The following is a 27922-nucleotide window of genomic DNA, read 5'->3' as shown; positions in this document are numbered from 1 at the left end:
TATCCTGACATTTCACATCTTCTCAGAATTTTTTCCACATTGAATTAAACAAAGACGGCGATCCAGGTTTCATGTAAAATTTTATAAAAATATCACCGGTGTGTCAGTGCCTTCACATTTACAGGGAGAAAAGTTGGCATAACGTAAATATCAGAATACTATTTAAAATACTCTTACACTTGTTGGATTGAGTGGCACTAAGTCGGCAGAGACTGAGCACTCTCAGGCATGAACAAACATTCAGGCTTTAATCTAAAACACTACATCCTAGTCAAGAAGCAAATCCCTTGATTCTAGATTTAAGAAAGCTATAGACAAAATGTGACCACAACCTCATACAGATGCTCATTTGATTCTTTCTACAATTACATAAATGCATCATTAAAAGCAGCAGTGTAATAAAAATATGTTCTTAAGGATAAATATTTAATATAGTTTACTGTATCATTTCATCTAATAATAAATTGGCAGAGAAGTTTAAACGTTTTTCCCCGCTAACACATGTGGAATACCCTGATTCTAAACTTTTATTTTCAATACTGAAGAGTGTTTCAAATGTTCACAAATACTAATAGGACCTTTTCTAGACAAAAGGTAACGAGTTTAATTTAAAGGAAATTATTATAATAACACAAAACAAAATACAAACACCATTAGGAAAATTCACCACAAAAAATAATTTACAGACTTACGGATTCATTTTCTTCTATCTAAAATTCACAAAAGAGAAACTAATTATTGGCGACATTATAATTGCTGCCTTGTAACCATTAACCTGTGCTTTTTTCATTCAAAAGTAAACCATTTGTTGTCTTACACATGCTCAGGATTAGCCTGGCGATATTCAATACTTTTCTTATTGCCAACAAAAGACCAAAAGCAACAATGAATTAATTCAACTAATAAGTGTTGCACTTCGTGACATGTTTCATTACAATGTACGTAGGCACTGTAGTTTATTTTGAGTCAGACCCACATACACCGTCCTGCTGCTATATGTACACTCACAAGAGCATGAGTACTCTTTTTTGAGAAACGTTTGCTAAAAACTACAGTGCCTAGCTGTTTCAGTAAATTATTCAGATGTAAGCATATATAATGGATTTGGGGCTGAGAACCACAAGACAGGAAGTCAGAGAGCATTGAGGGACAGACTAACGCATTGTTGGTTTTGGTCTTTTCATGGGATTTGTTGAAAATAATACAACCACATAGAATATCAGTAGCCTTATCCTTCAAACATAAAAATAAGATTGTAAAACACTTGAGGTGTGGTGGAACCTCATCAGGAGTGCATCTGCTGCAGTCGACGATGAAACCTAGATAACGGGCTCTATCGTGTGTCCGCAGAAAGGAGCAGCAGATCTCCACCATGCTGATAGATATTGATTCTGACTCACAGTAAGACATCGGTAACTGCTGTCACAACATGTGGGCTTGACAACTTCGGCTCAGATGAAAAGGATGTGATATGGGGAAAGGGAGGGAGGAGCGGGCTATCATTTCATGGATATCAAAACTAGTCCCCAGCAGGTTAGAATAATAGATTACCCAGCCAACATGCGGCGCAACCTGAGCACTGCGTGTTGGTTTATTGTTGTATACAGGTTGATTCAGTTCTCTTCGGTCTGATGCAGAATAAAGTCACAGTGCAGGAGTGGAGAACCAGCCTTACAAATCTCATTATTGCTTCCTTCACTTTCTCTATTTCTCTGTCTCTTATCATTAGAGAATGAGTCGGTACAGTATCCAGCATCCAAATGTGACCCAGTGGCTTGTCCAGCTCAGCTCTGACCACTTCTGAATGGTATGATGGGTTATATCGTCCTGTAGGGGGCAATACATACTATGTAAGCCCGACGGTCATAAAAACATTTACACAGAAAATAGGATTCAACATTTGTTTGTTCTTATTTTCTGAACAGATTTAGAACTATACAAAAAATAATTATATGACACTACAACTCTGTCCTTTGAACTCCAAATACCGCCGGTTAAGGTTGCATTTCACATGTCTGTGTATCACATAGTGCACTGTACATTTTATTAGTACAGGGTGTATTTTTATGTTTGTCTATTCTGTACACATGACATTTATTGCATATTTGTACATCCTGGAAGAGATATCTCTCCTCTGTTGCCCTTTTTGAGGTTTGTTTTACTCCCCCCCCCCCCATTAATACATAAATAAAATGATTTTGACTTGTATAAATGTAGTTGCCTATACTCTTCTAAACATGTTGTGACCTCACCTCATCCTCCTCCATATAGTCCACACTGGAGTTGAACACAGAGCCCAGGTACGTCAGGTGGAGTATTGCCAATGCGCTGAATGCTATGTTAATCATATACACCCATAGCTCCTGCAGAGAGAGTGAGACAAGCATTGGGCACCATTTTATCATTGTCGAAATTGTGATGGGAATGGACAGCAGTATGTTGCAGGCTGCTTTTTCTTGGCATAAATCATTATTCCCCTTTCCCGCTGCTCTTGATGTGTGTAACCAATATAACATAAGGGATTTTTTTCTGGGCACCTTGCCAGTAAACTCCCAAAATATATCAACTGACAGCGCAAGGCAGACCTACGGGGCTGCTGTATTTGAACTTCTGCAATTGTTTTTTTTTTCTGGCATTAAAACCTGATGTCCACACTGCTTTATATTAGGTATATCTTTTTAATGATTAGACTATTTCTTGTGTTTTCTAATATGAATATGTCACTTTGCCTGCTGAGGAAGTTTATTGCTTTTCTTATGATAGGCTAAATCAAAGGGGGAAAATATAAGGTGTTTAGCTTTCATATTTTGAAATATATGCAGAGTAAAAATACACATTTTTTTCTGAATGTTAATTAGGCCAGAAGAGTTACTAGGTAGGCACCCTTTGAGCACCTCCTGCTCTGAACGAATGTGCCAGCAATGCCAGTGCATTGGCCATTTGCACACATAAAAAAGTTGGAAGAAAACCAGAATATGTACAAAAAAATGTACAAAACACCACAGGCCTGTGGTCAGAATAGAGATTCCTATTTGTGCAGTGTGTTGAACATTTATTTAAAAAAAAGAAAGACAAAAACTGTGATTAACTATAACTAAAGAGAAATAAAAGAAAACACCTAAAAAATAGAAGATGGAGATGCATTAAGTTTTTTTTTTAAAAGGACTAGTTTGACATTTTGGTAAATAAATTCTTGCTGAAAGCTAGTTGAGAATATCGATTCAACTCTCATGTCTGTACTCTAAATATAAAGAGATAAAACCATTACAGCTAGCTTTTTCCTCCGCCTTCCAGTCTTTATGCTAAGCTAAACTAATTTTTTCCTGGCTCTAGCTTTATACTGTATTTAGCATGCATATTGAGCATACATATTTAACATACGTATTTAGTGTACCCTTATCCTGCGTACAGGGTCGCGGGGGGCTGGAGGCGGTCCATTGTTGTCCTGGCAGGGCCAGGACAAACAACCACTCATATCCACACCTAAGGACAATTAACTTAACCTGCATGTCTTTGGATGGTGGGAGGAAGCCGGTGCACCCTGAGAGAACCCACGCGGACACGGGGAGAACATGCAAACACACACAGAAAGGCCGGGGCAACCGGGGTTGAAGCCACGACATTCTTGCTGTGAGGCGACAGTGCTAACCACTGCACCACCGTGCCACCTATTTAGTGTACATATAGCATACATATTCAGAGACATGCGAGTACTGATCTAACTAACTTTCTGCAAATAAGCATATTTACTATTTCTTTAACATTCACACAAACCTAAAGAGCCCGCTGACAGGAGGGAGAAGTAAGAGAAAGGTTCATATTACCTTTTTGTTCCGGTGAGCACAGTTTGGCTGACATTTCTTTGACAGCACGCAGGCATTACAAATTGCTGCAAGCCTCTTCCGCAATACTGAAATACAAAACAAGACCAAAGCATAAAGAAGGAGCCAGAGGAAGAGTTCCTTTTCAACCATAAGAGGTAAATTACAAGCACTGCAGTGAACAGAAACAGTGTATATTAGCGGGTGCAATTAACCATTACTACAAAGCTAAGCACCTTGTCTAAATGGAAAGGTTCTAATGTGGAAAAGAGAAAACATTAGGCAGACTCTCACCATGCTCAATGTATGTGATGAACCCAAGAGATATTAGTACTGCACCCAGATGAAAACTCAAACCCTACCAGACACAAGAGTTAGAATCAGAACAGTCCACTAGTTGAAACAGACACACAGCAGTACAGAGTAGGCACACTTGCTTACGTAAGATTTCCACATAGTACTCACATGCAGAAGGGTGCTGGCTGTATATGTCACCATGATAGCGGAGAACGTCCCAAATTTCAGAGCACTTTTAAAAACATCTGTGAGATGAGAGCATCAGCTTGCCTGAGAGTGTCTGTTTAAATGAGCCATTATTGTGTTGTACATAATGAGAACGAAAAGCAAAAACAGCTGCTGCCATCAAGCAATCACTGTTAACATTGTAACTCACAGGTGTGCAGAAAGCAAGACATGGGCAGATTCCATGACGTTACCACCTCCACCATCGAGCGGGGAAACTCTATATTCAGTGGCTTGGATACAGTCATATCCCTACAAAACAAAAGGTGGGTAGGGGGGCTTGTTAAAAAAATGTAAATAAAAAGAAACAAGCTTTATGTTATACTGCCATTATACTGACCATTTGAGGTTTTCCTTCTCCTCTGTGAAGCCTGCCCCAGCCAGAGTAGCAGTAGTCTCGCTCAAATAACCAACAAAATAATTGCTGAAGTGGAAAGACATTGTGTTCTCATACGCCAGTAACCACCTAATGCAGTGACATCAAAAGAAGAAGAAGCAGACGAATATTACATTCCAATTTCAAGTTAAATCGAACTCGATTGAATGAATGAATAAATTATTAAAAGACGTACTTTGCCGGCGTACCTCTGAGAAGCAACGCGGTAAAGAGAGAATGTGTAGCAGTTAATGTTAATCATACATTAATTTCTTATAGATGTGTTATTGACTCATCATGTGATGATTTATGTCTCACCACATTTTTTAAGATGGTAAAACAGTAAATGAGAGTAAACATGTGGCTGTACGGGGGTGGTGGGGGGGGTTTGCGTGCAGGTAAAGGTGTTGCACAAATGGTAAACAGAAAAATAAGCATGCATTAAAGAATACAATATATATGGAGGGCATGCCTACAATGTTGAGGGTGTTCACTGAGGTGGATATTTAATTACCTGATCTTCCTCCTCTTCTTGCTGTAAGCAAAGCAAGTAATAAAAAAAGAAGATGAGCTCAAAGCAATCAAAGCCATAAGAATAAATTTGTTTACGAGTATCTAAATGTTCCGCTCACCTGCGTAGTAGCTTGTCTCCATAGACTGGTATGAAATAAGGGAAGAGGTAGGGCGCCACACAGTTGGAAATAACAAGGCACACCTGGCTCTTCACCCAGCTAACAGACACTTTTAAAAGCCATGAAAAGCTCTGAGAAGAAGAAAGAACCAAAGATTTGAACAGTTAGCGGCTAAATCTTTTAAATAATCCTAACCCCCACCTTCTTCCATCCTTATTAAGAAATACTGTCTCATACTTACCAGCTTACGTCCTTCTAAAGCTTCTTTGTAGCTGTTGAAGCTGATCCAGGGACCAAAGATGACTGTGCCCACAAAGTAAATATAGCCCATGAACTCAATGGGTGAGGGTACACTGGTCACAACACCTCTGTCCAAATCGAAGGCCAGAGAGATGGCTTTCATGGCAACCACCATCTGTGAACCTGGACAACAGCAGCAGTGCTTAAATAGTCACTAGATTTCAACATAAGAGCATCATCAATGCTGAATATAAAGGTAAACCTAGATCAATCACATGTATTGCTTTTATCTATCTCAAATGTGTCAAATGTTGCTGCCTACAGAAAAGATCCATGGCCTATACCTCTCATCTTGTGCCAGTTGGTGGTGTCCATCATGTGCAGCTCTCTGATAAAATTGGATAATAATAGCTTCAGTTGTGATGTCGTTCTCATCGCAAATTCAACTTCACTGCAACGCTGACTTTGAAAAGTGTTCACTTCAAACACATGACGTGATGTGTGCTGCTGAGCTGTTAGGTATCAGAGGAGGACTCTCTTACCCCAGCAGCAGGTAGATGAGCACAGTGATGGAGAGGAAGGTGCCACGGATGGTAGAGTGTCGGCAGAGGAAGAGGAAGAGGTAGCAGAGAAGGCTGAGGAGGACAACCCAGATCATATGAAGCTCAAAGAACAGGTAGAGACAGTAGAAACCTCCTGCTACTGTGCCCAGGTGTTTGACAAAAGAGGGGAGGCCTGACATAGCAAGAAAAAGAAATAAAGTATAGTAAAGGTTATTATGATGATGCAAGCTAAATTAAAGGTGAATAACACTGAGTGGGCACAAAATAACAAGACTCTCACCCAATATCCAGAGAAGCCGACACAGCAGGCAGATAACCAGCAGCTGCCATACCTGCTCCAGGCCCTGCTGAGCTGTAGGCAGCAGGCAGCCATGTGCAAGCTCCTGGAAAAACTTCTGGCGGCTGAACGCTCCCATCACTAGACTTTAAAAAGCAGAGGGGAGCCAAATACTGCATTTTTACAACAACAAAAAAATGGTGTCTGTCTCACCAGAGTCAGCATATAGGACTACATCTATGGCTATAATGCATAGGTACAGCATACTGTATGTGTACTGCACTTTGGCACACATGAGTGAACTTGCAAGCACAGACTGCTCACTTAATCCCTCACTCACTGTCAGCAGACATACAGCAGCTGAAACTTCAAATCCCAGCATGCACAGCACCTCACTACAAATCAGTGCAAATCATTGCAATAGATGACAAGAGTTTTAGGGATGACACTGAGATATTTTTATGCTAATCTAAATATATAATTATTCACATTTTCTAACAAAGGTATCAAACCGGATCTATGGGAATAATGATGTGTCAGAATGAAATCTCAGGATGTGAGAAAGCACAAATAGAAGAGTCTTCGCTTTTGGCGTACTGGAGACTTATTAACAGGGCTGTATGAAGATAAGTAGACATGCTTTTCTACAGGGCATGCTCCCTCCGCAATGCAGTCGACCAAGGGGATGAGTTGACTCATAGATGTCTTCCTACAACCGCTGCACTAACAGCACAGTATACGTTCAGAGCAAAGCATCTTAGAGCTATGCGGGTAAACAGGTAGACATTGCTAACCCAGTTTCACATAGCCAGCTGGATTTACTTTTGTCACCAACGTACTTGAGAGCCGTTCCCCAGCCCCCCACGTCGGAAACAGCTAACTGGACGCCCCGGGCATGTCCGTTTGTTTTCCAGTGTAAAACTTACCCTTTCAGAGCAGCAGCTGGAGGTTCCTCCCCGTGGTTCTACCCAGCTGCTTGTCTTTTCCCTTTACAGTGAATTACGCGCGTGTGTGTTGCTGCTGTGTTTTAAGCACACTCGGTCCAGATGCCGCTTATCTGGATGACTCCCATTGTCACAGCATCAGCACCACCCGCCTGTCATCTATGCAGCCAGGCTGAAAACTCTCACGTCAGCCAATCGTGCCTCTCGTTGGCCTAAAGTGACAGCCAAAGCGGCCAATCAGAATAATCGCCCACCATTACCGGTGCGTTCTGACCAATAGGATGTGTACAGCGTGCAGATGGAATCAGACGGGAGACAAACTCTCATCTGGCTCGTAGATGTGGTCCAAGAGGTTTACGGAGGGATGAACTGTAGGGTAACAGTAGACAAAAGCAAATTGTGTTCCTTAGCAACGTGGCTCTCTGTGTTTAGTGGGCTTTCTTAAGTGGAAACAAATGGCTTCTTTATTGTTAAAAAAAAACATTATTAAAACAACATTAAACCATTTGTAAGAACGCTTGGGTTGCCAGGTTGGCTGTTGTTTCACCTCATTCATTTAGGTTAATGGATCTTACTTTTTAATAATTCATCAATTGTGCGGTTGGAAATGTTTACAAGTCGCTGATAAAGGGTCATGAGTTTCACACTTTGTAATAAACCAGTTCTGCAATTATGTTTGTATTTCATTAACAGTGTAAAGGGACAAACCATCAAGTCTTTAGTTGTAAATATTGATAAATTGTTTTGGTCCAGATACATTAGTATATTATTAACCATTAATAAAGGTTAATCACAACTAATGAGCTTATAAGGGGTACTTTATTTGAAAGTGGTACTATAGAAAAAAGCACTAAGAAAACATTTCTTTACTTTACTCTAAAATAATCATTTATTCTATGCAACCAAATAAACATTTTACTAAACAGATTGGTTGCAAGAAAGTTGTACCATCTTATTGTTTTACTTCTACACCATGCTGTAGTAGTTGTAGGAAAAGTACCCTTTGGCAATCACAAGCAGATATAGTGACAGAACCCCCAACAAATAAAGGTGTGAAGGCATCTTATTGTTATGGTACTGTGGGCTTTTTTCTGCAATAGGATTGTATCGCAGCTCACAGAACAAGCTGGCAATTTTAATGCAATATGACACCGATAAGAGGTCAGTCCAAGACAAGCAGGCAGACAGTTTTGGGTCAATTTAACAATCCCTCTAGTGCCACCATCAGGACATATCTGAAGACCCTTTTTGGTCGCAACTCCTCAACCCCCACCAAAATATTTAGGTAAAAAAAAAAAAAAAAAAATCCAGGAATTAAAAGTAGTATCATTTTATTTCTGCATTTATATTCAAGTACAGATTACATTTCAATTTAGATGCATTGCAGTTTATTTATTTTATCTCTTGTTAGTGTGAAAACTCATTTGGTTTAAATTGAGAGTTTTAATGTCACTGTTGCAGGACTGTGGCCAAGGCACAAGGCAAAGAAAACATTCTGGTAAAATGTATTGTTATAAAATTGTCTTCCACTGACTGTAGAGACAGAAAGGGATATAAAGTTCATTAACACACACATAACACATAAACAACATTCTCAGCAAGCTGTGTGGCCCTGCTGCAGGTAGGGAACCAGCGTCTTGCTAACATACCGTTTACCAGGTTAGGTGCTTACTGTAATCGGGGTTGGGGGGGGGGGGTCTCCGAAAGGTAGTTCCCCCTCTCAATACACCAATCTGCTTTCTGACACTTCCAGGTTTTAATTCACACGAGTAAACTAAAAAACATAATCCTTGTGCATCCCAAATACTGGAAATTTAACAGTATATTTGTATACATTTGTATACATGGGGGTAAAAGTACACTCTCTGTGCAAACATATTTCTATAATATAAAACAACAACCACTGTCTACGTGGTTCCCGGTCACTGAGGTAGATGGCAAAACTGAATTAATTGACAATACTTTTCAGATATGATGGTAGATAATGATATTCATATCATTTGCAGCAATGTGCATTTGCTCACAGACTAAATTGATTATTAACCCACACACTAGGTACAGAATATAGCCTGTCCAAATGTCACCTGGTGCACAGTTTTACAATGCAGGTCAGTTACACACCCCTCTATCTTACAGAACAGTATTATTTACTGAAAAAGTAATCAAGAAGTGACAGCATCCTAAATATAGCACTCTTACAAAATAAAAAAAAACAGCAGCATTATGGGTTCAGGCACTTACCTTAAAATATATATATGTGCTGAACAAGATTAGGCCTAACTGACAAAAAAAAACACACAAAAAACAGGAAAGTGTGCAGCAATACATTCACAGTATACATATGTCATAAGAACATTAAACAAAACGTGACCACATCATGCAATAAAGATGGCAAAAATGTGGCATATTTGCAGTAGAACGTTTTAGCTGTATATCTTCAAACAAACACAATGTGTTTGGGAAAATGTAATGTTAACTTTATGATACGAAGAGCAAGTCTTGGTATAAGTAGTAGTGTAAAGTAAAACATTACGGCTGAGGCAAACAGGCAGGTTAAGTTGTAGTGAAACAAAGTACAGGAATCATTCACTAATTGTTTTTAAAAGTATTACCTTTTCAGAGTACAATCTCCAGGTCATATGCTGTTCTTTCCTTTTTCTCACGCTTAACGCTGTGCTCATCTGGAGGAATCAGAGGCAGCTCGCATTGTTCCACCTTCACAATATCCTCCTTCTTAACAACTCTTGGTTTGTTTAAAATATATTCATAATTTCTTGTAACCTTGAGTAATGCTGAGGTGAGGTACTGTGGTGAGAAGATCTTCAGTGAGGAGGGGAGATCTGGATGTTGGGGGAGATGAGGCTGAATGAAGGTTGCAGGGTAGGTGGGCAGGGGTGACCTTAGCTGAGAAGAGGTGCCTGGATTCCTTGGGTACCCGGGTACTGGCCGGGGTGGACGTGGCACAGAGGAAGGTTTTATCAACACTGGTATAGGGATTTCTGATAAGATTCTAGTGTGCGAGGCAGGAGGTAGGGCTTTATGGGTCTTGGATAAAGGTCCAGGTTTTGGCAAAACAGTATGCGCAGTAGGTGTTGGTGTCATGGTGCTCTGCGCATCGTCATTCAGGTCTGCCGTCTGGCTTGCCTCAGGCTTCTCCGGCAGAGTGTTTTCTGGCATCAAATTACTGCTTTCATTTTGTGGCTCAGTGATGAAGGAATCCTGCTCAGACTTAGTTAGAGACTCAGCTTGTGGCAGGAATAAAATGTGTTTATGACGTTGGCAGAAGAGTACACCACACTTGGGACACTTCCTGCCATCTTTGACATGCAGGAGTTTATGACGCTTGAGGTTATGACTAGTGGTGAACGATCGGTCACATATGTTGCACGGAAAGGAAGGCTCATGAACACGCTGGTGCTCAGTGAAATCTGCCTGACTGGTGAAGACCTGTCCACATATTTCACAGGTAAAGGACTTTTCTTCTTTATGCAGCGGTTTGTGTTTAAGCAGCTGTGAAACACTGGTGAAATTCTGATTGCACAGTTCACACCGATACCCACTTGCTGGTGCAAACACAGGTTTTAGGAGCAAAATGGGAATCCTTTTGTCTAGCTTTGGGAAGCCTGCTGGTGCTTTAAATGATGGTGACGCCTTGTTTGGGCGGGATATTGTTTGTGATTTGACTGTTTTGGTTTCAGTCTCAGCGTCTTTAACCAGTGTTTGTCCTTCCTAGGAAACGCACACAAACAAACTTTTATGCCTTCTAAACACAATCATCTGAGTAAAATATACTGATGTATGTTTTCTAAAAGCAAAAAATAAATGCAGAATTAACCAGTAGGAGCTGCTACCTTTGGCACTGATGAAGCTGATGGTGTCTGTGCTTCTTCCATCAAAACAGGGGACTGGAGGTCCATAGGAGAATCAGCCCTAGGTGGAGTAGTTTTTTCCGCTGTTTTCACATTTGCTGCACGCCGCCGCCTTTTTCTACGGCCATAAAACCTTTGAAAAAAATTGTGAAAATAAATTGATCTGAACACTCAATTAATGTGTCACATATATATCTGTTTGTCAAAGCGGACTAGGAGGGAATAAAGATGGTGAGCATTAACATCTTGCGATGGAGAGACATTAGTGCAGCTACGGCTGTAACAATGCACAAAGCGGGGCTACTGCACTGCATAATTATCCATGAACTATAAAGTGTACTGACCAAATTGTACAATGTCTGTTCAACTATGGCAGAGAAGCTTATATTGAAGTGTAGTGGCTAGGTGTAAAGAATTTATGTAAATAACTGAGAATCATAGTATTTCTACTTTAGAACATGTTATCTCCCAGCATGTGCAAGACATCAAGTACCATGAAAACAGGGCTGCAATTTACAATTATCAATTGATCTGCCAATTGTTTCTCAATCTGATGTCAGAAATTGTAAAATTTCCTATGGTGCCGTTTTAAAAGAGCTTGATTTGTTTGACTCAGCAGGCCAAAACCCCAAAATAATTAGTTTAAATGAAGAAATCATTTGACTTATCAAGCTGAAACCAGAGACTGTTGTTAACATTTTTGCTTGAAAAACTTACTGAAATGATGATCTAAATAGTTATTAGTTATTGACTGTCAATTGACAACTGAATTGATCAACTATTTGTTTCATATCTACAGGAAACCTTTTTGTCTTTAAGTCTAATGACCTCCCGACCAAAAGACAAGGAGCAAGACTTAAGTAATAACACATAAGGGAAGGAAGTACAATATAAAATGAAATTCTATATTCATGGCAGCCTAATGTAAGCTTTTCTTATGTTTTCCTACTGCTGCTTTGCCAGCCAGCACACAACATTACATTACTAGCCCCTGTTTGTGGATCTCAGGTCAGAGGCACAAACTGGAGCTAGCATACTAGTTACATAATACAATAACAATTTACAGTAACGTTATTTCTACACAGATGATATATCAACTCACAAACTTAAAAAGAGCTATCTAGCTAACAACATTAATTTACATTTCTTACCTTTTAAATTTTTTTTTGGCGTTCGCTCGCTGTTTAGTGCATGAAAACACAGAAGGCACAAAGTCAGGACTGTCGTGGTCCATGGAAGCTTCCCCTACAAAACATAAAAAGGTTCAGAGTTACACCTCATTTCCCACCAAATCTATCTACATAAACGAATAACTCCGCTAGCTGTTATAGACTTAGTAAAATAAAAGCGTGGTTATCTTACCTGATATAAAATGAGCGCCACAAATACGAGCATTTCCTTTGAGTTCCTCGGTGCTGCCGTTCGCTTGTTGGATCGCTTGTAGCCATAAACGTCTCCGGTTGGCCTGAAACGGCCGATATCCAGACGGTATTCTGTAAAGTTTCAGTTTGCTGGTCGACGAATGTCGATTTTTACAGCCAGACACGCAACAAGCCGACATTTTGCTTGAAAACAGTTTAGATTCAGTGCTTAGCTTCGGTTAAGGAAGTTATCGGCAGCAGCAAAATTCTACTTCCGTTGCCAAGACGCGCGCGCATCCTTATGTAAAGACTCAGTACCGTTTGATTTAACGGTTAACGTTAAACAAGGGCTAAACAACAATGCATATCAGTATATCTATTGTATTTTACTTTTCAGGTAAAAACGTCGGCCCTGGCGGACTGTTGTTGTGTTTTTCAATAACAATGTTGCTGTGTCTCTTTCTATTTGGCGAAGTGACGACCACCACACAGTGCACCGAGGACCCCTGCTGGCCGGTGTTGTGCCGAAGTCTGCCTGCCTGCCGAGAACTGCATCCACTCGCGGCTGGTACGCTCGTTTATGCTGAGAAAAGAGGTGGATGCAAATCTCGGCAGATAGCCTACAACATCTGTTCTGTCGAATTATGCATCCACCTCTTAAGGTCCTTTTCAGACACTTTGCTGTGCTCATTGATCAAACGTGGCAATCAGCACACTTTTAGCTGAATCTCAATGAATGCTACTTTTACTAAGTGTAATAAAATATTAACGACCCTAAACGTTCAAAAACTTGGCATAACACCTGTGTTACACTGGCGTTACACCGTATTCTGTGATCCGTTAGATTCTGTGACCTGGATAATTGCAAACGTTTTATCACACTTAATCAAAGAAAAAAAGTACTAGGCCCTACACAGATACAGAGAGAGTCAACATTTATGATAGCTGTGATTCAGATGTGATTTAGATTCAGGATTCTGTCAGAAAGATTGTAGTATCCAATATTTGTGCTTTTGACTCATAACAGTTCAAAATAGCACTGTAGCAGCAGGACAGAGGGTCAGTGACCTTCTACGGACTGAACCCTTCTATAGAATTTGACCTCTAACCCCTTGTTTTGTTACCTCAGAATAGTACTGTACCCTTCTATGGGTTTGACCTTTTATTTTGCAGACTCAAACCCCTCTATGGTACCTAATAGATACCTAAACATATCCTATATAAGCTTTGCTTGATGTACAGAGAGACAGAGTGGCCATCGGGCTGGGTCACTCTCCAAGCTGCTGCAGAGCTTGTAATTGATGCTGAACTCCTTGATTTAATAAACTTTTATGATCAAGAACAGTGTCAAGAGGGTTTCTTCTCAACACATCATCGCAGCATTATTGTTCGGACACCACAAGATCTAAGTTAGTCCTTACACTATCAACATTTGTCACCCTATGTATTATAGGGACACAATTATTGGTATGACCGTATATCTTTCATTCTTTCTTTCTTTCTTTATTTGAAAGGGGACAGTGTACATTAATCAACATTAAAACAATGTAAATGTACCCGAGTTAGCTAAAAAGTGCTAATTTTCATCGGTAGTCCCCCAGCCAGGTGTAAAAAAGGCAGCCTTAAAAATAATAACAGGTATAAAATCACAAGATAAAATTACATACAAAACATTATGGTTAAGAAATACAATTCATGTAAAATAATTATATAATATTTAAATGCTCATAGAAAGCATTAGTGCCCACAAGTTTGGCTCTCTACAAGCCATTTTTTTGCATTCTTTTTGAATGAAAAGAATGACAAAGACGCTCTGTGTTCCATTGCTGAGCTGCTCTTACGGAGAAGACAGCCTGACCAAAAGCTGTTTTTCTCCGGGGGATAATGCAGTCTTCCCTCACTGCCCCTCTAGTTACCCTGACCTCACTGGATCTAAAATGTATAAAATCACATAGTGGAGGAGGTGCTAAACCATGTCTGATTTTATAAATTAAACAGATGTTTTTGAATTTAATGAGATTGTCCCAGGTAAGTAACTGATATTTCCTCAGAATACTACCGCGGTGGTAATGGTATGGTTTTTTATCCAGTATTTTTAATGCTTGTTTGCATAATGATTCTAATGGGTGGTGATGGCGCATAGATAAAATGCTTGCCTTTGGTGTGGGTGACTGTGAGACATCTACCATTGTGTCCCTGAGCAAGACACGTAACCCCTAGTTGCGCGACCTCTGACATGTATAGCAATTGTAAGTCGCTTTGGATAAAAGTGTCAGATAAATGTAATGGTTTCATTGTTGTAGAGTGAGTATTGGACCAGCTTATTAAACAATATGTTATGTGGGATAAAATCATGGAAAAGAAATATGATTTAGCAGCTTCAGTTGAAAGGAAATCTCTGATGAATCTGAAATTTGCTAGACTGAACTTAATCCTATTACTAACTTTTTTGATGTGAGTTTTGAAATTGAGGTTTGAGTCTATGTAATCCTAAATATTTGTAATCTGTGACGACCTGTAATCTTTCTCCAGATATTAAAATTTCAGGTTTTATATTTATATTGTTTTTTGAAAAGAACATGGTAACTGTTTTGGATATGTTTAATTGCAGACAGGATTGCTCAAGCCAGGTTGAGATCAGTGACACGGCCTCTGTCAGTTTTGAGGCAACTTCCTCTGTGGATTTTCCATGGGCCAAGATAACTGTGTCATCTGCATACATCAAAGTGTCACAGTTCTTACACACAGATGGTAAATCGTTAATGTATAAACTGAAAAGAATTGGACCTATAATTGAACCCTGTGGAACACCAGTTGATAATAGTAAGGGGGCAGAATTATATTGGTCAATTCTTACACTTTGTGAACGAGATGAAAGGTATGAATTAATGAGGCTAATGAATTTGGAGGAAAAATTAAATGCATGAAGTTTGTGCTGTAAAACTGAATGGTTAACTGTATCGAATGCTTTACGAAGGTCTAAAAAGATTGCTCCCACTATCCCTCCTTTGTCCATATTTGATTTAACCTTTTCCAAAAAATAACATGTTGCTGTCTCTGTAGAATGATTAGCCCTAAATCCAAACTGCATTGAGTGCAAAGGAAAAGAACTGCAATTAAGATGATTGGTGATTTGTTTAGCAACCAGTTTTTCAAAAACTTTAGATACTGTTGGCAAAATGCTAATAGGTCGGTAATTAGATGTAAGAAGGGAGTTACCACCTTTAAATATGGGAATGACACTAGCAAGTTTCCATGGCTCAGGAAATTTCCCTTGATCTAGTGACAAATTAATGATATGTGTTAGTGGACCCATAATTGACTGACCTATTTGTTTTAGCATGAGTGTGTCCATCCCATGTCTTTTGCTCTTGAAGACTTATATAAAATAATCTACACCACTTTCGGTGGTGTTCCTCAAAATTATATGAAAATTGATTTTGCATCACCTACACACATTAATCTACACTTCACTAGGATGGAGTGTAAGTGTGACAGAGGGTAATGATGACAGAAATTAAACAAATAAGCATGCTTTTATGTAACAATGTGCAGACTGAAATTGTTTTGTAGGACATTAGAAGGCACAGCATACTTTAAATTATACTTTTCATTCTCTCTGAAGTAGTTTATTGCAAAATTTTCAGTTAAAATAGAAAAGTGCAGTGTGTTTATGTGTGTGTGTGTGTGTGTGTGTCTGTGTGTGTGTGTGTGTGTGCTCTTCAATTAGTACCAATCAATGTTTGTTTCATTTGTCCTCACTCAAGAAGTGGAGTGTCCTTGGTCTTCTCAGCAAATGTTTTCCTGACATAATTGTCAATAATCAGTGTAGCAAATCTGGTGCATCTTCACAAATACAGTCAAGGGCACTTTAAAACATGAGGCGTTTCACCATTTAAGGGTTTCCTCTGCAGAGCCACACCTAAAACACATTCCTAATACTCCCACAGCTGCAATGGCCCCTATGTTGTGACCAAGTAACAACCCACAAAGTGATGGCAGTAATTAGGACAGAAGATTATTTTGTGTGAAGTACACTGTACTTAATCGGTAATATTTTCCTCTGCTGTCTTGAGGGTATTTAGCTTTGGCTGGTGCTTCATCTCTGCCCAAATAGCTGCCAGTTATTCTTCTGTTTTCATACTCTCACTTGTAGTATTACACTTACTGTTCTGTCTTTATATTTAACAGCTTCATTCCAGTGGTCAATCAAAAACACAAAATATCTCAATTTAGTTTAAAACACAGTCAGACATGTACAGTTACTTTCTGAAGTAAAACCTTTTTTCATCAAGAATGCTCCCTTCTTAGTTATTGTTGGTACAATACTGGCTTTAGCCTGCTTTGAGTTTTCTCCTTCTTAGCCTTTCATGGTAACACTGTACAGTGAAGTACACATAATCCTAAATATTTATTAATTAATTACTAAGGAATAAACTAAAAATAAATTTGCAAACAGATAACAATTAGTTCCAGAATTGCTCACAATGGAGGATCAAAGTAATGCAGTGCAGTAATGGAAATAATATGCCATTAAGCAGCTGACTCAGAGTTAATCAGGACAGTCTCTTCAACAGTCTGTTAAGTAACTTATCAGGAATCCAGGAAGTAGATATTAGCTATCCGTTAAGTAGTTAGTACCTTATTTGTTCCTTATTCATTCTTTACTACTAGGGTTTTGTGAATGTTATTGTTATTATTAATTAATTGTAATAGACTTTTTTCATGAAAGACATTTTGATGTATCAAAGCAGGAAAAGCACACATGTAAATTATAAAATAAATGATGATTACTGGGACACTTGGATAGACCAGACCCATCACTGTTTAAATAATACATTAAATACCAGTGCTTTTCCTGCTATGACAAGTCAAAATGTCTGCTGTGAAAAAGCCCCGTGGTTGTTGGAGAAAGTTGTATTGTAACATCTCAGCTCATCAGTTGGAGTTTTGATTTGTTTGCATGGCATCTCCCCAAAAATACATGCTTTCTGACTTCCCCAGCTTGTCTGTGGCTCTCAGCCCTAAGCCCATTTGTTCAAACTAAAGACAGAAATCCCAAAAAACGGCCTAGTTTTATTTTTCAAAACAGCTGAGCACTTTAGTTGTCAGCAGATACTACTCAAGTGAGAGTAAATAGTGTGTTTGTTGGGGACTATTTTCATCTGTGGGTTTGACACTCTTGTAAATATTTATGACAGCAGGACGATGTGTGTGGAACTGACTCAAAATAAACAGTAACTGTGTTAATGTTAATGAATGAACATGCTACCCACTGCTATATGGTGTGGCTCATTGATGTGTTTTTAATGGTTTTGGGAGGTGAAGGTCTATGGCACAGATGAAAGATATAACCGATCAATCCATTGTTGGTTTTGGTCTTTTCATTGGATTTGTTGACATTAAGAAAAATACAGAAAATCAACATATTTATCCTTTGAGTATGTGTCAGTACTCCACCAATAGATGTCACTGTTGTTTAATAAGGGGAAAGGGTTTCCTCTGGTTTTAGGATTGCAAAAATAACATCTGACAAACCTAACACCTGATTTTAAAAAGAACCATTTAAAACAAACTGGAAGTTCATGTCAAAATGTACATTATTTGACTTTATAAAAACAATCAATCTTCCACATTTGAGTCCTTCTAAAATATCTAACTGCAGAGCTCAAACCTCAATTTGTAGCTGTGATAAACAGTAACCCAGGTGAGCCTGAGAACAGCACTGTTGTGAATAAATGCTATTTTGACTTCCCATGGAGTGCCCTAATGTTCTGGTATGAAAATCAATCTGTAAAGCTGCGTCTGAGAGTTAAATCAATATTATTTCATTTCCACCCGTACCTCTACCGAGAGAAAGACCTACTGACTCCTGTGTTTAGTCACCACTGAACAGACCTGCTGTGTTATGTGCCACAAACAGACATGAATGAACATGAAACAGAAGCTGACACCTGTAAAGATCCTCCCAGGATTGCAGGATTTTGTCTCGTGGTTATCATATGTTATGACCTTTTTTATACGATCACGACTTCTATACTCCACATCAGGACACAGCTTAATTGCTCCTCGAGTGTGTTTCTCAATATCTACAAGCTTGTGACCTGAAAAGAAATAAATTGGCATTGCCACGGTGTCCCTTCCCTCCCTCCTTCCCCTCTTCTCCCTCAAGGTGACTCCTCCATCTGCACCCTCCCTGGTCTTGCCAATCCCTCTCTCTGCAGTTACCATGGTACAGTTTCTGGGATCTGATTCCCCTCTTCTTTTCTGTGAGCACTATCTCACCTGTTTCCTTAGTTGTCCTGGAGCCATGCACATCAATCAACGCTCTGTACTGCGGCTGTGTGAGTGGAGGTGTGTGTGAGCGAGAAAGGGGTAGTTGGGTCACTAAAGTCAGCTATGTAAGAAACATTTGATGAGATAACACCTGAAACAAAATATTGTTTACCTGTTTCTGTGGCATTACAACACACTCATTCTTTTTTATTCCATTCATATTTTCATCTCTCATGGATGAGGTGTGTCTTTGTACTGGCTTCATTTCAGTGCACAGCATCCCCATTTTAATTACCCTCTTCTTCACCCTCCACATGTCAATCTAAGTGAAGGGAAAGAAGAGGGGGAAGGAAAATAAAGAGGAGATTGAGGAGAGAATATAAAAAGAAAGAAAATATAAGAAGGGCGGGTGGGATGTGAGTGAATGGGTGGCCTGTTTTGGGTGAGGAGAGGAGAAAGAAGAGACAGTTGGGGGGGCAGATGCAGGCCAATCCCTCACTGATTTTGTTCACAAGTGGGCAAATAATAGTCCCTATTTTAACAGCTAAAATATACATATTCCAAAATTCAATTTCTATACTTTTTCTTTCGCCAATCAAAATGACCAGTATTCATGCTGGCTTCAAGCATTATGACCAAGGCTCATCACTGCAGTGTTTGACACTTGGCAATATGATATGGGCGTGTTGCTACCTGGTGGTGTTGGTGCCTGCACACTGATACTGACAACCTTTTCTTGTTTACCCGACAGCACAGCAACCCACAGGCTCAGCCACTTCCACCGGGGAGGGTTGTGGCTGTCGCTCCTGCCATCACTCAGTGGTCTGGTGAAGGGTTGAGCCCCTACAACGCAATTACAAATTCATTTCACCCACACAGCCAGCGAGGCTCCCCTCCCCCTCATGTTCCCCATCCCCTCCCTGCTTTTCTCTGCTCTCTACCCCCACCTCCCAACACACCCACCCATATTTCTGCACTGCCTGTCCTCACCAGCCATCTCCTTCATTACCTGATACGGCTCAAATGCCTTCCTTACACTTTCAACCCCCACCTGCCCCTCCCATTTTACCTCTCTTTCACACTTGCTTCCACATCAGCGGCAGGTTCAGAGAAACACAAAAAGGACAGAGGGAGAGCTGGAACGAGAGTGGGGAGGTGGAGGCCAAAGGGGTGAAGATGAGAGACGAGCTAAAAGGAGAAAAACAGCATGAAATTGTGTGAAATGTGAGGGGAGGACAGCGTTAAGAGAGGAGTGGGAGGGAGGTAAAGTACTCAGGATGGAGAACAGGGGGGGTGAGAGGAGAGATTGGTTATAATGATATATTGATTTGGCTGAGCCTGGGGCAAATAAGTAGGAGTATGTGGGAGAAGGAGAGCCACTGCTTGCAGATGTCTTAAAACACCTGGGTGGGAAAAGTTTTGTTTATTATGTGCTCATACTGAAGGGGAAGAGAGGCAGCATCTTCAAGTATCTGTGAGGCTTATGCGTGTTTACACAAAAACACCATTTATTTATTATTTCAATGCCGTATTGCAGCGCTTGCATTTCAAGAGTAATTTGAGGGGAATTTTAATTGTTTTTTGATCAGCCACAGCTCTGAGCTGGACCAGAATAATATCAAAGCTTTTGGTTATAAAAGCAGGCATTAAGACAGCGGCCAGTCATTGGGGATCACATTAGGTGAGATCACTATGAGCAGGAGAGGAAGGGAAGGAGTAGGATTAATGGAATTTTGTACATTCTGTCTTTATAATGCATCAAGATGTGCATGTGTGTGTCCGTGCACATATGTCCCTGTGGGCAAGTGAGTGAAAGATGTTGATACTGATCATCAAATACATTGCTGGGTGAATGAAATAGTTTTTATTGATCTAAAGAGTCAGTGCGTCACGACAAAGCAAAGCAAAGGAAAAAACACCTGGGAATAATCTGGAATCTTACAGCTGGAGTTGTCACACAGCCAGCAGGTTTACAATTTTAAAATCAGATATAATATATTAATTGAAATATTAATATAAATGCTAAAAGAAAATACAGCCTATAATAAACCAATAGTCTACCTGATGTTGCTGAGCCATCCGCCTTTCTGTTGTCTTAAAGCGTCACCAGGTGTCTGTCCTTGCCATACATGAATTACTGTGTAGCTGTACAGGCTGAGACAGGGGTTGGAGCTAGAAGTCATCCAGGCATAGGAGATGAAGATTCCATACTGTGGTCTCTGTATTAGCACTCAAATTAATTAGGCCGCTCTCACTAAGCCCCTACAGTACCGTGGTAATCACCTTTCCCTTAGGAAAATTCGAATCAACGCCCACCGCACTTGTTTTGTGTTGTCCTCTCTCAAATCCCTTTGTTTCTCAACCTGCTGCTTCAGTCAAATCCTCTCCTCCTCCACCCAACTTTCTCTCATGCTCTCTTCACCCTCACATCGTCCCCTCTGTTTCCAAATTATTAGAGTCTCTCCCTTTGCTCAGTCCCATGCCTCCCTCCCTCCTTTGCCCCTTACATCTCCTTTACTTCCCTCTGCTTCGCTTTCTGCCCCATCCACGCTCTGTGTTAAGTCTGTTGTGACACAATAGCAGAGTGAGATGAGTAGGGAATAGAGGCTACACAGATGTGATGAGTGAAGATTTGAACACAGTGATGGGTTGACATTAGGGAATAACGCCCTCTTGCCCCTGCCCTAGCTCCCCGACTGCCATGAAAAGCCATTCATTTGTGTAAGAGGACTTTACGCAGTCAGCCTCTTATGATAGACAGATAATTAAATTCTTTATACTGCTCAACAACTCTCAAGTGTGTCTGCAGGTTTCTGTTTCACTTCTCTCTCTTTTCATAGTATGTAGAATAAATAGCATGGGGCCTAATAGTGATCCTTGTTGGACACCTTTATCAGCAATTTGGTGTCTTGATTTGAAAACAATGGCTACAACAGTTTGAGAGATGTGTTTCTTTTCAGCACTGTAGCCAGGCTGACAGAGAGTCACAGCTCTATTGAGCCAAGTATTCCCATAGCTCTCAGTAGTTACGATTTCATGAGCTTCTTTAATGATAAAATTCTAACTATTAGAAACAAAATTCACCAAGACCTGCCCTCAACTGGCACTGACTTATCTCTAAACTCAGCAACCTTAAAAACAACTGTAAAGCCAGATATATGTTTAGACTGCTTTGCTTCCCTCAATCTTTACCAACTAACTTCAATAATTTCTTCATCTAAACCATCAACCTGCCTCTTAGACCACATCCCGACTAGGCTGCTTAAAGAAGTTTTACCCTTAGTCAGCACTTCTATACTAGATACGATCAATCTATCTTTATCAACAGGCTATGTACCACAGTACTTTAAAGTAGCTGTAATTAAACCTCTTCTAAAAAAGCCCAAACTTGATCCAGATGTTTTAGCCAACTATAGACCTATATCTAACCTTCCATTTCTCTCTAAGATCCTAGAGAAAGCAATTCAATCAATCAATCAATCAATCTTTATTTATATAGCACTTTTCATACAAATACATGTAACACAAAGTGCTTCACACTATAGAACCATTTAAAATAGTTAAAATATTAAAAAATGAAATAAAAAGCAGGTCAAGCCCAACAATCAATCCCCGCCCCACCCAAAATACAGCTCAGTTAAAAGCTTGGTTAAATAGGTATGTCTTTAGTTTGCCTTTAAACATGTCCAGATTTCCTGCTGCTCTCAGCTCAACAGGAAGGGAGTTCCACAAACGTGGGCCATAACATTGAAAGGATGCCTCACCATAGGTTTTAGTTGAGGCTTTAGGAATAATTAGAAAGCCACTACAAGAGAACCTGAGGGTTCTAGTAGGTTCATAAGGTAAAAGCAAATCTGCTAAGTATTATGGACCAATACCATTAAATGACTTATAAAGTAGTAAAAGGATTTTAAAATCAATTCTAAAATTAACTGGAAGCCAATGCAGAGACTTTAGGATAGGGGTAATGTGTGTTCTCTTTCTGGTCTTAGTCAAAAGACGTGCAGCAGCATTTTGAACCTGCTGCAGTTTAGAGATTTTGTTTTTCGGAAGCCCAGAAAGCAGAGCATTACAGTAATCAATCCTGGAAGTAATAAAAGCATGGATAAGTGTCTCAGTGTTTGCTTGACAGAGAAAGGGTCGTACTCTAGCAATGTTCTTGAGATGATAAAAAGCGGTCTTAGAAATATTTCTAATATGTGACTCAAAACTGAGATCTGAGTCAAAGATAACTTCCAGGTTTTTCACCTTATCACAGGGACTTAGTGCCAGCATTTGCAATTTCATTTTAAGTTTCTCCGTCTGAGATTCAGAACCAATGACCAATATTTCTGTTTTGTCCTGATTGAGCTGCAGAAAATCTGTGAGATATGATCGGAACCAATTAAGAACAGTACCTGAGAGGCCAATCAGCTTGTGCAGTCTGTTTAGAAGAATTGAGTGATCTACTGTATCAAAAGCTGCACTTAGATCAAGTAGCATTAATATTGATGTTTTTTTCATATCCATGTTCCATCTAAGATCATTAACAATTTTTACCAATGCTGTCTCAGAACTGTGATTGGTTCGAAAACCAGACTGGTATTTATCATAAATATTTTGGGAGTTAATAAAATCGTTCAACTGATTAAAAACAACTTTCTCTAAAATTTTACTTTGGAATGGCAAATTTGGATACCGGTCTGTAGTTATTGAGTACTGTAACATCTAAATTATTCTTCTTCAGAAGGGGCTTCACCATAAAGGCAGTAGGGAAGACACCCACCTGTAGAGAATAGTTCACGAAGGTCAGAAGATACTCACTAAAAAAGGCATAATGTGTTTTAAAAAGAGAAGTGGGGATGGGATCTAACAGACAAGTTGTTGGTTTCAGTAGAGTAACAATTTTACAAAGCATGCCAGCGTCAACCAGGTCAAAACTATGCAGTGTATCCCTGGATGTAGATATAGGATCCACTTTATTAAAATGTACCTGCCGACGTAGTGATATATTTGACCTAATAGAATCTATTTTACTTCTGAAGTGGAGTGCAAAATCTTCACATTTGGAGTTTGTTGACATGCTGCTAGGTTGTGTTAAAACAGGGTTAATTAAGCGATCAATTGTTGAGAAGAGGACTTTAGGGTTGTTCTGGTTGTCTGCAATTGCTAGACAGCTGTGTGACTTTCTACAGAGCAATAGTTTATTTGAGGATTTTCAGTCAGGATTTAGAGTTCATCATAGCAGAGACAGCATTGGTGAAAATTACTAATGACCTCCTTATTGCATCAGACAAAGGACTTGTCTCTGTACTGGTTTTATTAGATCTTAGTGCTGCATTAGATAGATAGATAGATAGATAGATAGATAGATAGATACTTTATTTATCCCGAGGGAAATTCAAGTATCCAGCAGCATACGAAACATACATACATTAAACCTATATTAAAATAGAATTAAAATTAAAATAACTTATAACACAGTAAAACAGTGCAAAAACAGTAAACAGTGCAAAATGGAGTGCAGATGGAGGTAGAAACTGCATTTGATACCATTGACCATCAGATCCTATTGCAGAGACTGGAACATTTCATTGGCATTAAAGGAACCGCTCTAAGCTGGTTTAAGTCATATTTATCAGATCGCTTTCAGTTTGTACATGTTAACGATGAGTCCTCCATGCACGCCAAAGTTAGTCATGGAGTTCCTCAAGGATCTATCCTCGGACCAATCCTCTTCACTTTATATATGCTTCCCTTAGGCAATATTATCATAAACATTCAATATTAAATATTCCATAAACTTTCATTGTTATGCAGATGATACTCAGTTATATCTATCGATCAAGCCAGATGAAACTCATCAGTTAGCTAAACTTCAAATGTGCCTTCAGGATGTTAAAACCTGGATGACCTGTAATTTTCTAATGTTAAACTAAGATAAAACTGAAGTCATTGTTCTGGGGCCCAAGCACCTCCGTGACGCATTATCTGAAGAAATAGTTTCCCTTGATGGCATCGCCCTGGCCTCCAGCACCACTGTGAGGAATCTTAGAGTTATCTTTGATCAGGACATGTCGTTTAAGTCTCACATTAAGCAAATTTCAAGGACCGCCTTTTTTCACCTACGTAATATTGCGAAAATCAGGAATATCCTGTCTAAAAATGATACAGAAAAACTAGTCCATGCGTTTGTTACTTCTAGGCTGGATTACTGCAATTCCTTATTATCAGGCTGCTCGAAAAAGTCCATTAAGACTCTTCAGCTGATCCAGAATGCTGCAGCACGTGTTCTGACAGGAACCAGGAAAAGAGATCACATTTCTCCTGTTTTAGCTTCTCTGCATTGGCTTCCAGTACAATCCAGAATAGAATTTAAAATCATTCTTCTTACCTACAAAGCTCTTAATGGTCAGGCACCATCTTATCTTAAAGAGCTCATAGTACCTTACTACCCCACCAGAGCACTGCGCTCCCAGAATGCAGGGTTACTTGTGGTTCCTAGAGTCTCCAAAAGTAGACTAGGAGCCAGAGCGTTCAGCTATCAAGCTCCTCTCCTGTGGAACCAGGTTCCAGTTTGGGTTCAGGAGGCAGACACCATCTCCACATTTAAGAGTAGGCTTAAGTCTTTCCTCTTTGATAAAGCTTATAGTTAGGGCTGGCTCAGGTGAGTCCTGAACCATCCCTTAGTTATGCTGCTATAGGCCTAGATTGCCTGGGGACTTCCCATGATGCACTGAGGTCCTCTCTCCCCTACTTTCTCTCCCTCTGTATACAACCTCATCCCATTATTGCATGTTACTAACTCAACTTCTCCCCTTTCCGGTAGTCTTGTGCTTTCTCGTCCCTCTCCTCTCTCCTCCTATCACTTCCTGCCGGTGTTTCTGGCTCTGGAGCTGTGGAGTCTGGATCTGTGGTTGCGAGTCACCTGCTGCCCCCGTGTTCCTGCTCGACACCCTCTGCTACAACAACTATTGTTACTAGTCCTATTGTTATTATTGTTATTATAATCATTAACATTGCGATTATTATCATTAACACTACTTTAAATATCTGTACCATTTTTCATTTAGTCTGTAGCAACATCACCTTTACTGTCTGTACCTCTGTGTGTATATTGTGTAGGCTGCCTCCCTCCCCTCTCTCTCCTTCCATCCCTCTATCTTTCTCTATCTTTCTCTCTGTTCCTCTCTCTCTCTCTCTCTCTCTCTCTCTCTCTGTCTCTCTCTCTCTCCCTCTCTCTCCTTCACCCCCAACCGGTCAAGGCAGATAACTGCCCACCCTGAGCCATGGTTCTGCTCGAGGTTTCTGCCTCTTAAAAGGAAGTTTTTCCTTGCCTCTGTCACCTAGTGCTTGCTCTTGGTAGGAATTGCTGGGCTTCTGTAAATAACATCACAGAGTACAGTCCAGACCTGCTCTTTTATAAAAAGTGCTGTGAGATAACTGTTGTTGTGATTTGGCGCTATATAAATAAAATTGAATTGAATTGAATTGAATTGATTTTAACCAGCTGTCTATCAAAACTCCAACAACTGCTTTTGCAAGAGCTTGTCAGTTAGCAGCAACAGTTTCTGCACTCATGTATTATCTTGTGTGATATACATCAGTGTTGTTGCAGTCATGAGTCTATTTTCCTCAGCCAGTTAATTAACAGGTCCATGCTTCTGCTGACCGAAGTTTCCTCCACAACTACAATTAGACACAGTTACCTCTTCTCTCAGTCAACACACTGGTTTTCTCTTTCAATTTATCCGTCTCTCCACCGCCTATCTAAGTCCCCATCTCATGCCTCTCAGCCTCAGTGCTGCTTTGAGGCAGCTGGCCCTCATCGTTTCCTCTGTGAAAAAGCTTTCACACACAGAGTGACTTCTCAAGAATGTGAATGAAGCTACGAGGGGTCGTTTTCCATAACCTGTCAGCCATAACCCATGCTATGATATGGCAATCACATCACATGCATACACACGCAAGCATGCATACACACATACATGCTAAATACACAAAATATGTTTTTAGCAACAGAGTATTATGTACTGGCAGTCTTTTCCTCAGAGCAGTAAATAAATAATGAGAAGACTTTTAAAATTCTGCCAGTAGTCCTTTACTCTGTTGCTATCGGCCCTCTGCCTCCCCGCTCTATCTCTCTCCAAAGAAAGGAGGGCCTTGCTGGAAAGAAAGAGGCTGTTTTTGTTTTTTCAGGTATTTTTTTAGTCCTTTTGCTTTAATCTCCCCCTGTTCACCCGTGTCTTCAGCTCCTTTACTTCTCCTTTTCCCTTTTTACTCACCTTGAAAACCTTCTCTGCTGAGTCTTCATCAAATGCTGCTCTTGCTACCTCCTTTTTCTTTTACTCATGTATGCATAATATTTCCCATTAACATTTCTACAAGACAGAATTTCCCAATTCTTCTCTCGTGTACATTTTAGTAATGCACATCTCGCAGAACCTGACACATTGTCTTGGGGAATATTACAGGAACACTAAGACATAAATGTCTTCTATCTTTATCTCTGCATTTGTGTTCGTTACTCAGGTAGAGTTGAGATCTGTAGAGGTATACTGATGTCAGACCAAAAGCAGAGTTTAGAAATAGAAGGGAGGTATAATCCAGGCTACTTGCCCTTCGTTCAGGTAGGAGCCAAGAAGGATAAGAATCAGTAGTGGATAGGCCTAATGTGAGATGAGAAGTGCCGCTAAGCTGGAAACAGATCGTGATATGAGTTGCACAAGGTGGATCTGTCTGTGTAAATGTGATGATCTCTACTTTTCTCTGTTTTGCAGAGTGGGTAATTGATATTTCAGTGTATTTCCACATAACTGACCTTTTGAGTTGAAACGAAGATCTAAAGCAGACAGAGTGGGGCTGAGTGATGCACAAGAGCAACACATAACAAAACAAGGAGATGTCTGTCTGTGTATGTGTGTGTTTGTGTGAGTAAGTGTTAACTATGTGGGGTGCAGTCAAGGCTGTTAGTGGCTGTGCAGCATTAGGAGATGGGCTAAAATATGTGTAAGCCTGTTGAACCAGACACAGCCACCATGAAATCCTGTTTCAGACTGGCT

General features: G+C 39.9%; 2 protein-coding genes across 4 annotated transcripts; both read right to left on the bottom strand.

Annotated features, from left to right (window-relative positions):
* Nucleotides 1-63: 63 nt before the first annotated feature.
* Nucleotides 64-7710, bottom strand: LOC123975252 (protein-serine O-palmitoleoyltransferase porcupine-like). 3 transcript variants are annotated; one of them, XM_046056559.1, is made up of 15 exons: nt 7358-7710; nt 6435-6577; nt 6134-6326; nt 5936-5979; nt 5593-5774; nt 5352-5482; nt 5234-5254; nt 4916-4930; nt 4684-4809; nt 4495-4595; nt 4287-4363; nt 4116-4179; nt 3825-3910; nt 2253-2363; nt 64-1827 (listed from the first exon to the last, which is right to left on the bottom strand). In XM_046056559.1, exons 2-15 carry the CDS (start codon nt 6568-6570, stop codon nt 1726-1728), a joined length of 1389 nt encoding a protein of 462 aa, XP_045912515.1. In that variant the 5' UTR covers nt 6571-6577; nt 7358-7710; the 3' UTR covers nt 64-1725. The 3 variants fall into 3 exon arrangements, with proteins under 3 accessions (XP_045912515.1, XP_045912516.1, XP_045912517.1); XM_046056560.1 differs by lacking the exon at nt 4916-4930; XM_046056561.1 differs by lacking the exons at nt 64-1827; nt 2253-2363 and adding an exon at nt 3336-3541.
* Nucleotides 7711-8689: 979 nt separating this feature from the next.
* Nucleotides 8690-12999, bottom strand: LOC123975878 (zinc finger protein 107-like). Its single transcript, XM_046057675.1, has 4 exons — nt 12607-12999; nt 12396-12489; nt 11227-11377; nt 8690-11104 (listed from the first exon to the last, which is right to left on the bottom strand). Exons 1-4 carry the CDS (start codon nt 12803-12805, stop codon nt 9992-9994), a joined length of 1557 nt encoding a protein of 518 aa, XP_045913631.1. The 5' UTR covers nt 12806-12999; the 3' UTR covers nt 8690-9991.
* Between the last annotated feature and the right edge of the window lie 14923 nt (nt 13000-27922).

This window comes from Micropterus dolomieu, linkage group LG08 (assembly GCF_021292245.1).
Source record: "Micropterus dolomieu isolate WLL.071019.BEF.003 ecotype Adirondacks linkage group LG08, ASM2129224v1, whole genome shotgun sequence".
NCBI classification, from domain to species: Eukaryota; Metazoa; Chordata; class Actinopteri; order Centrarchiformes; family Centrarchidae; genus Micropterus; species Micropterus dolomieu.
This window is presented reverse-complemented; position numbering and strand designations above follow the sequence as displayed.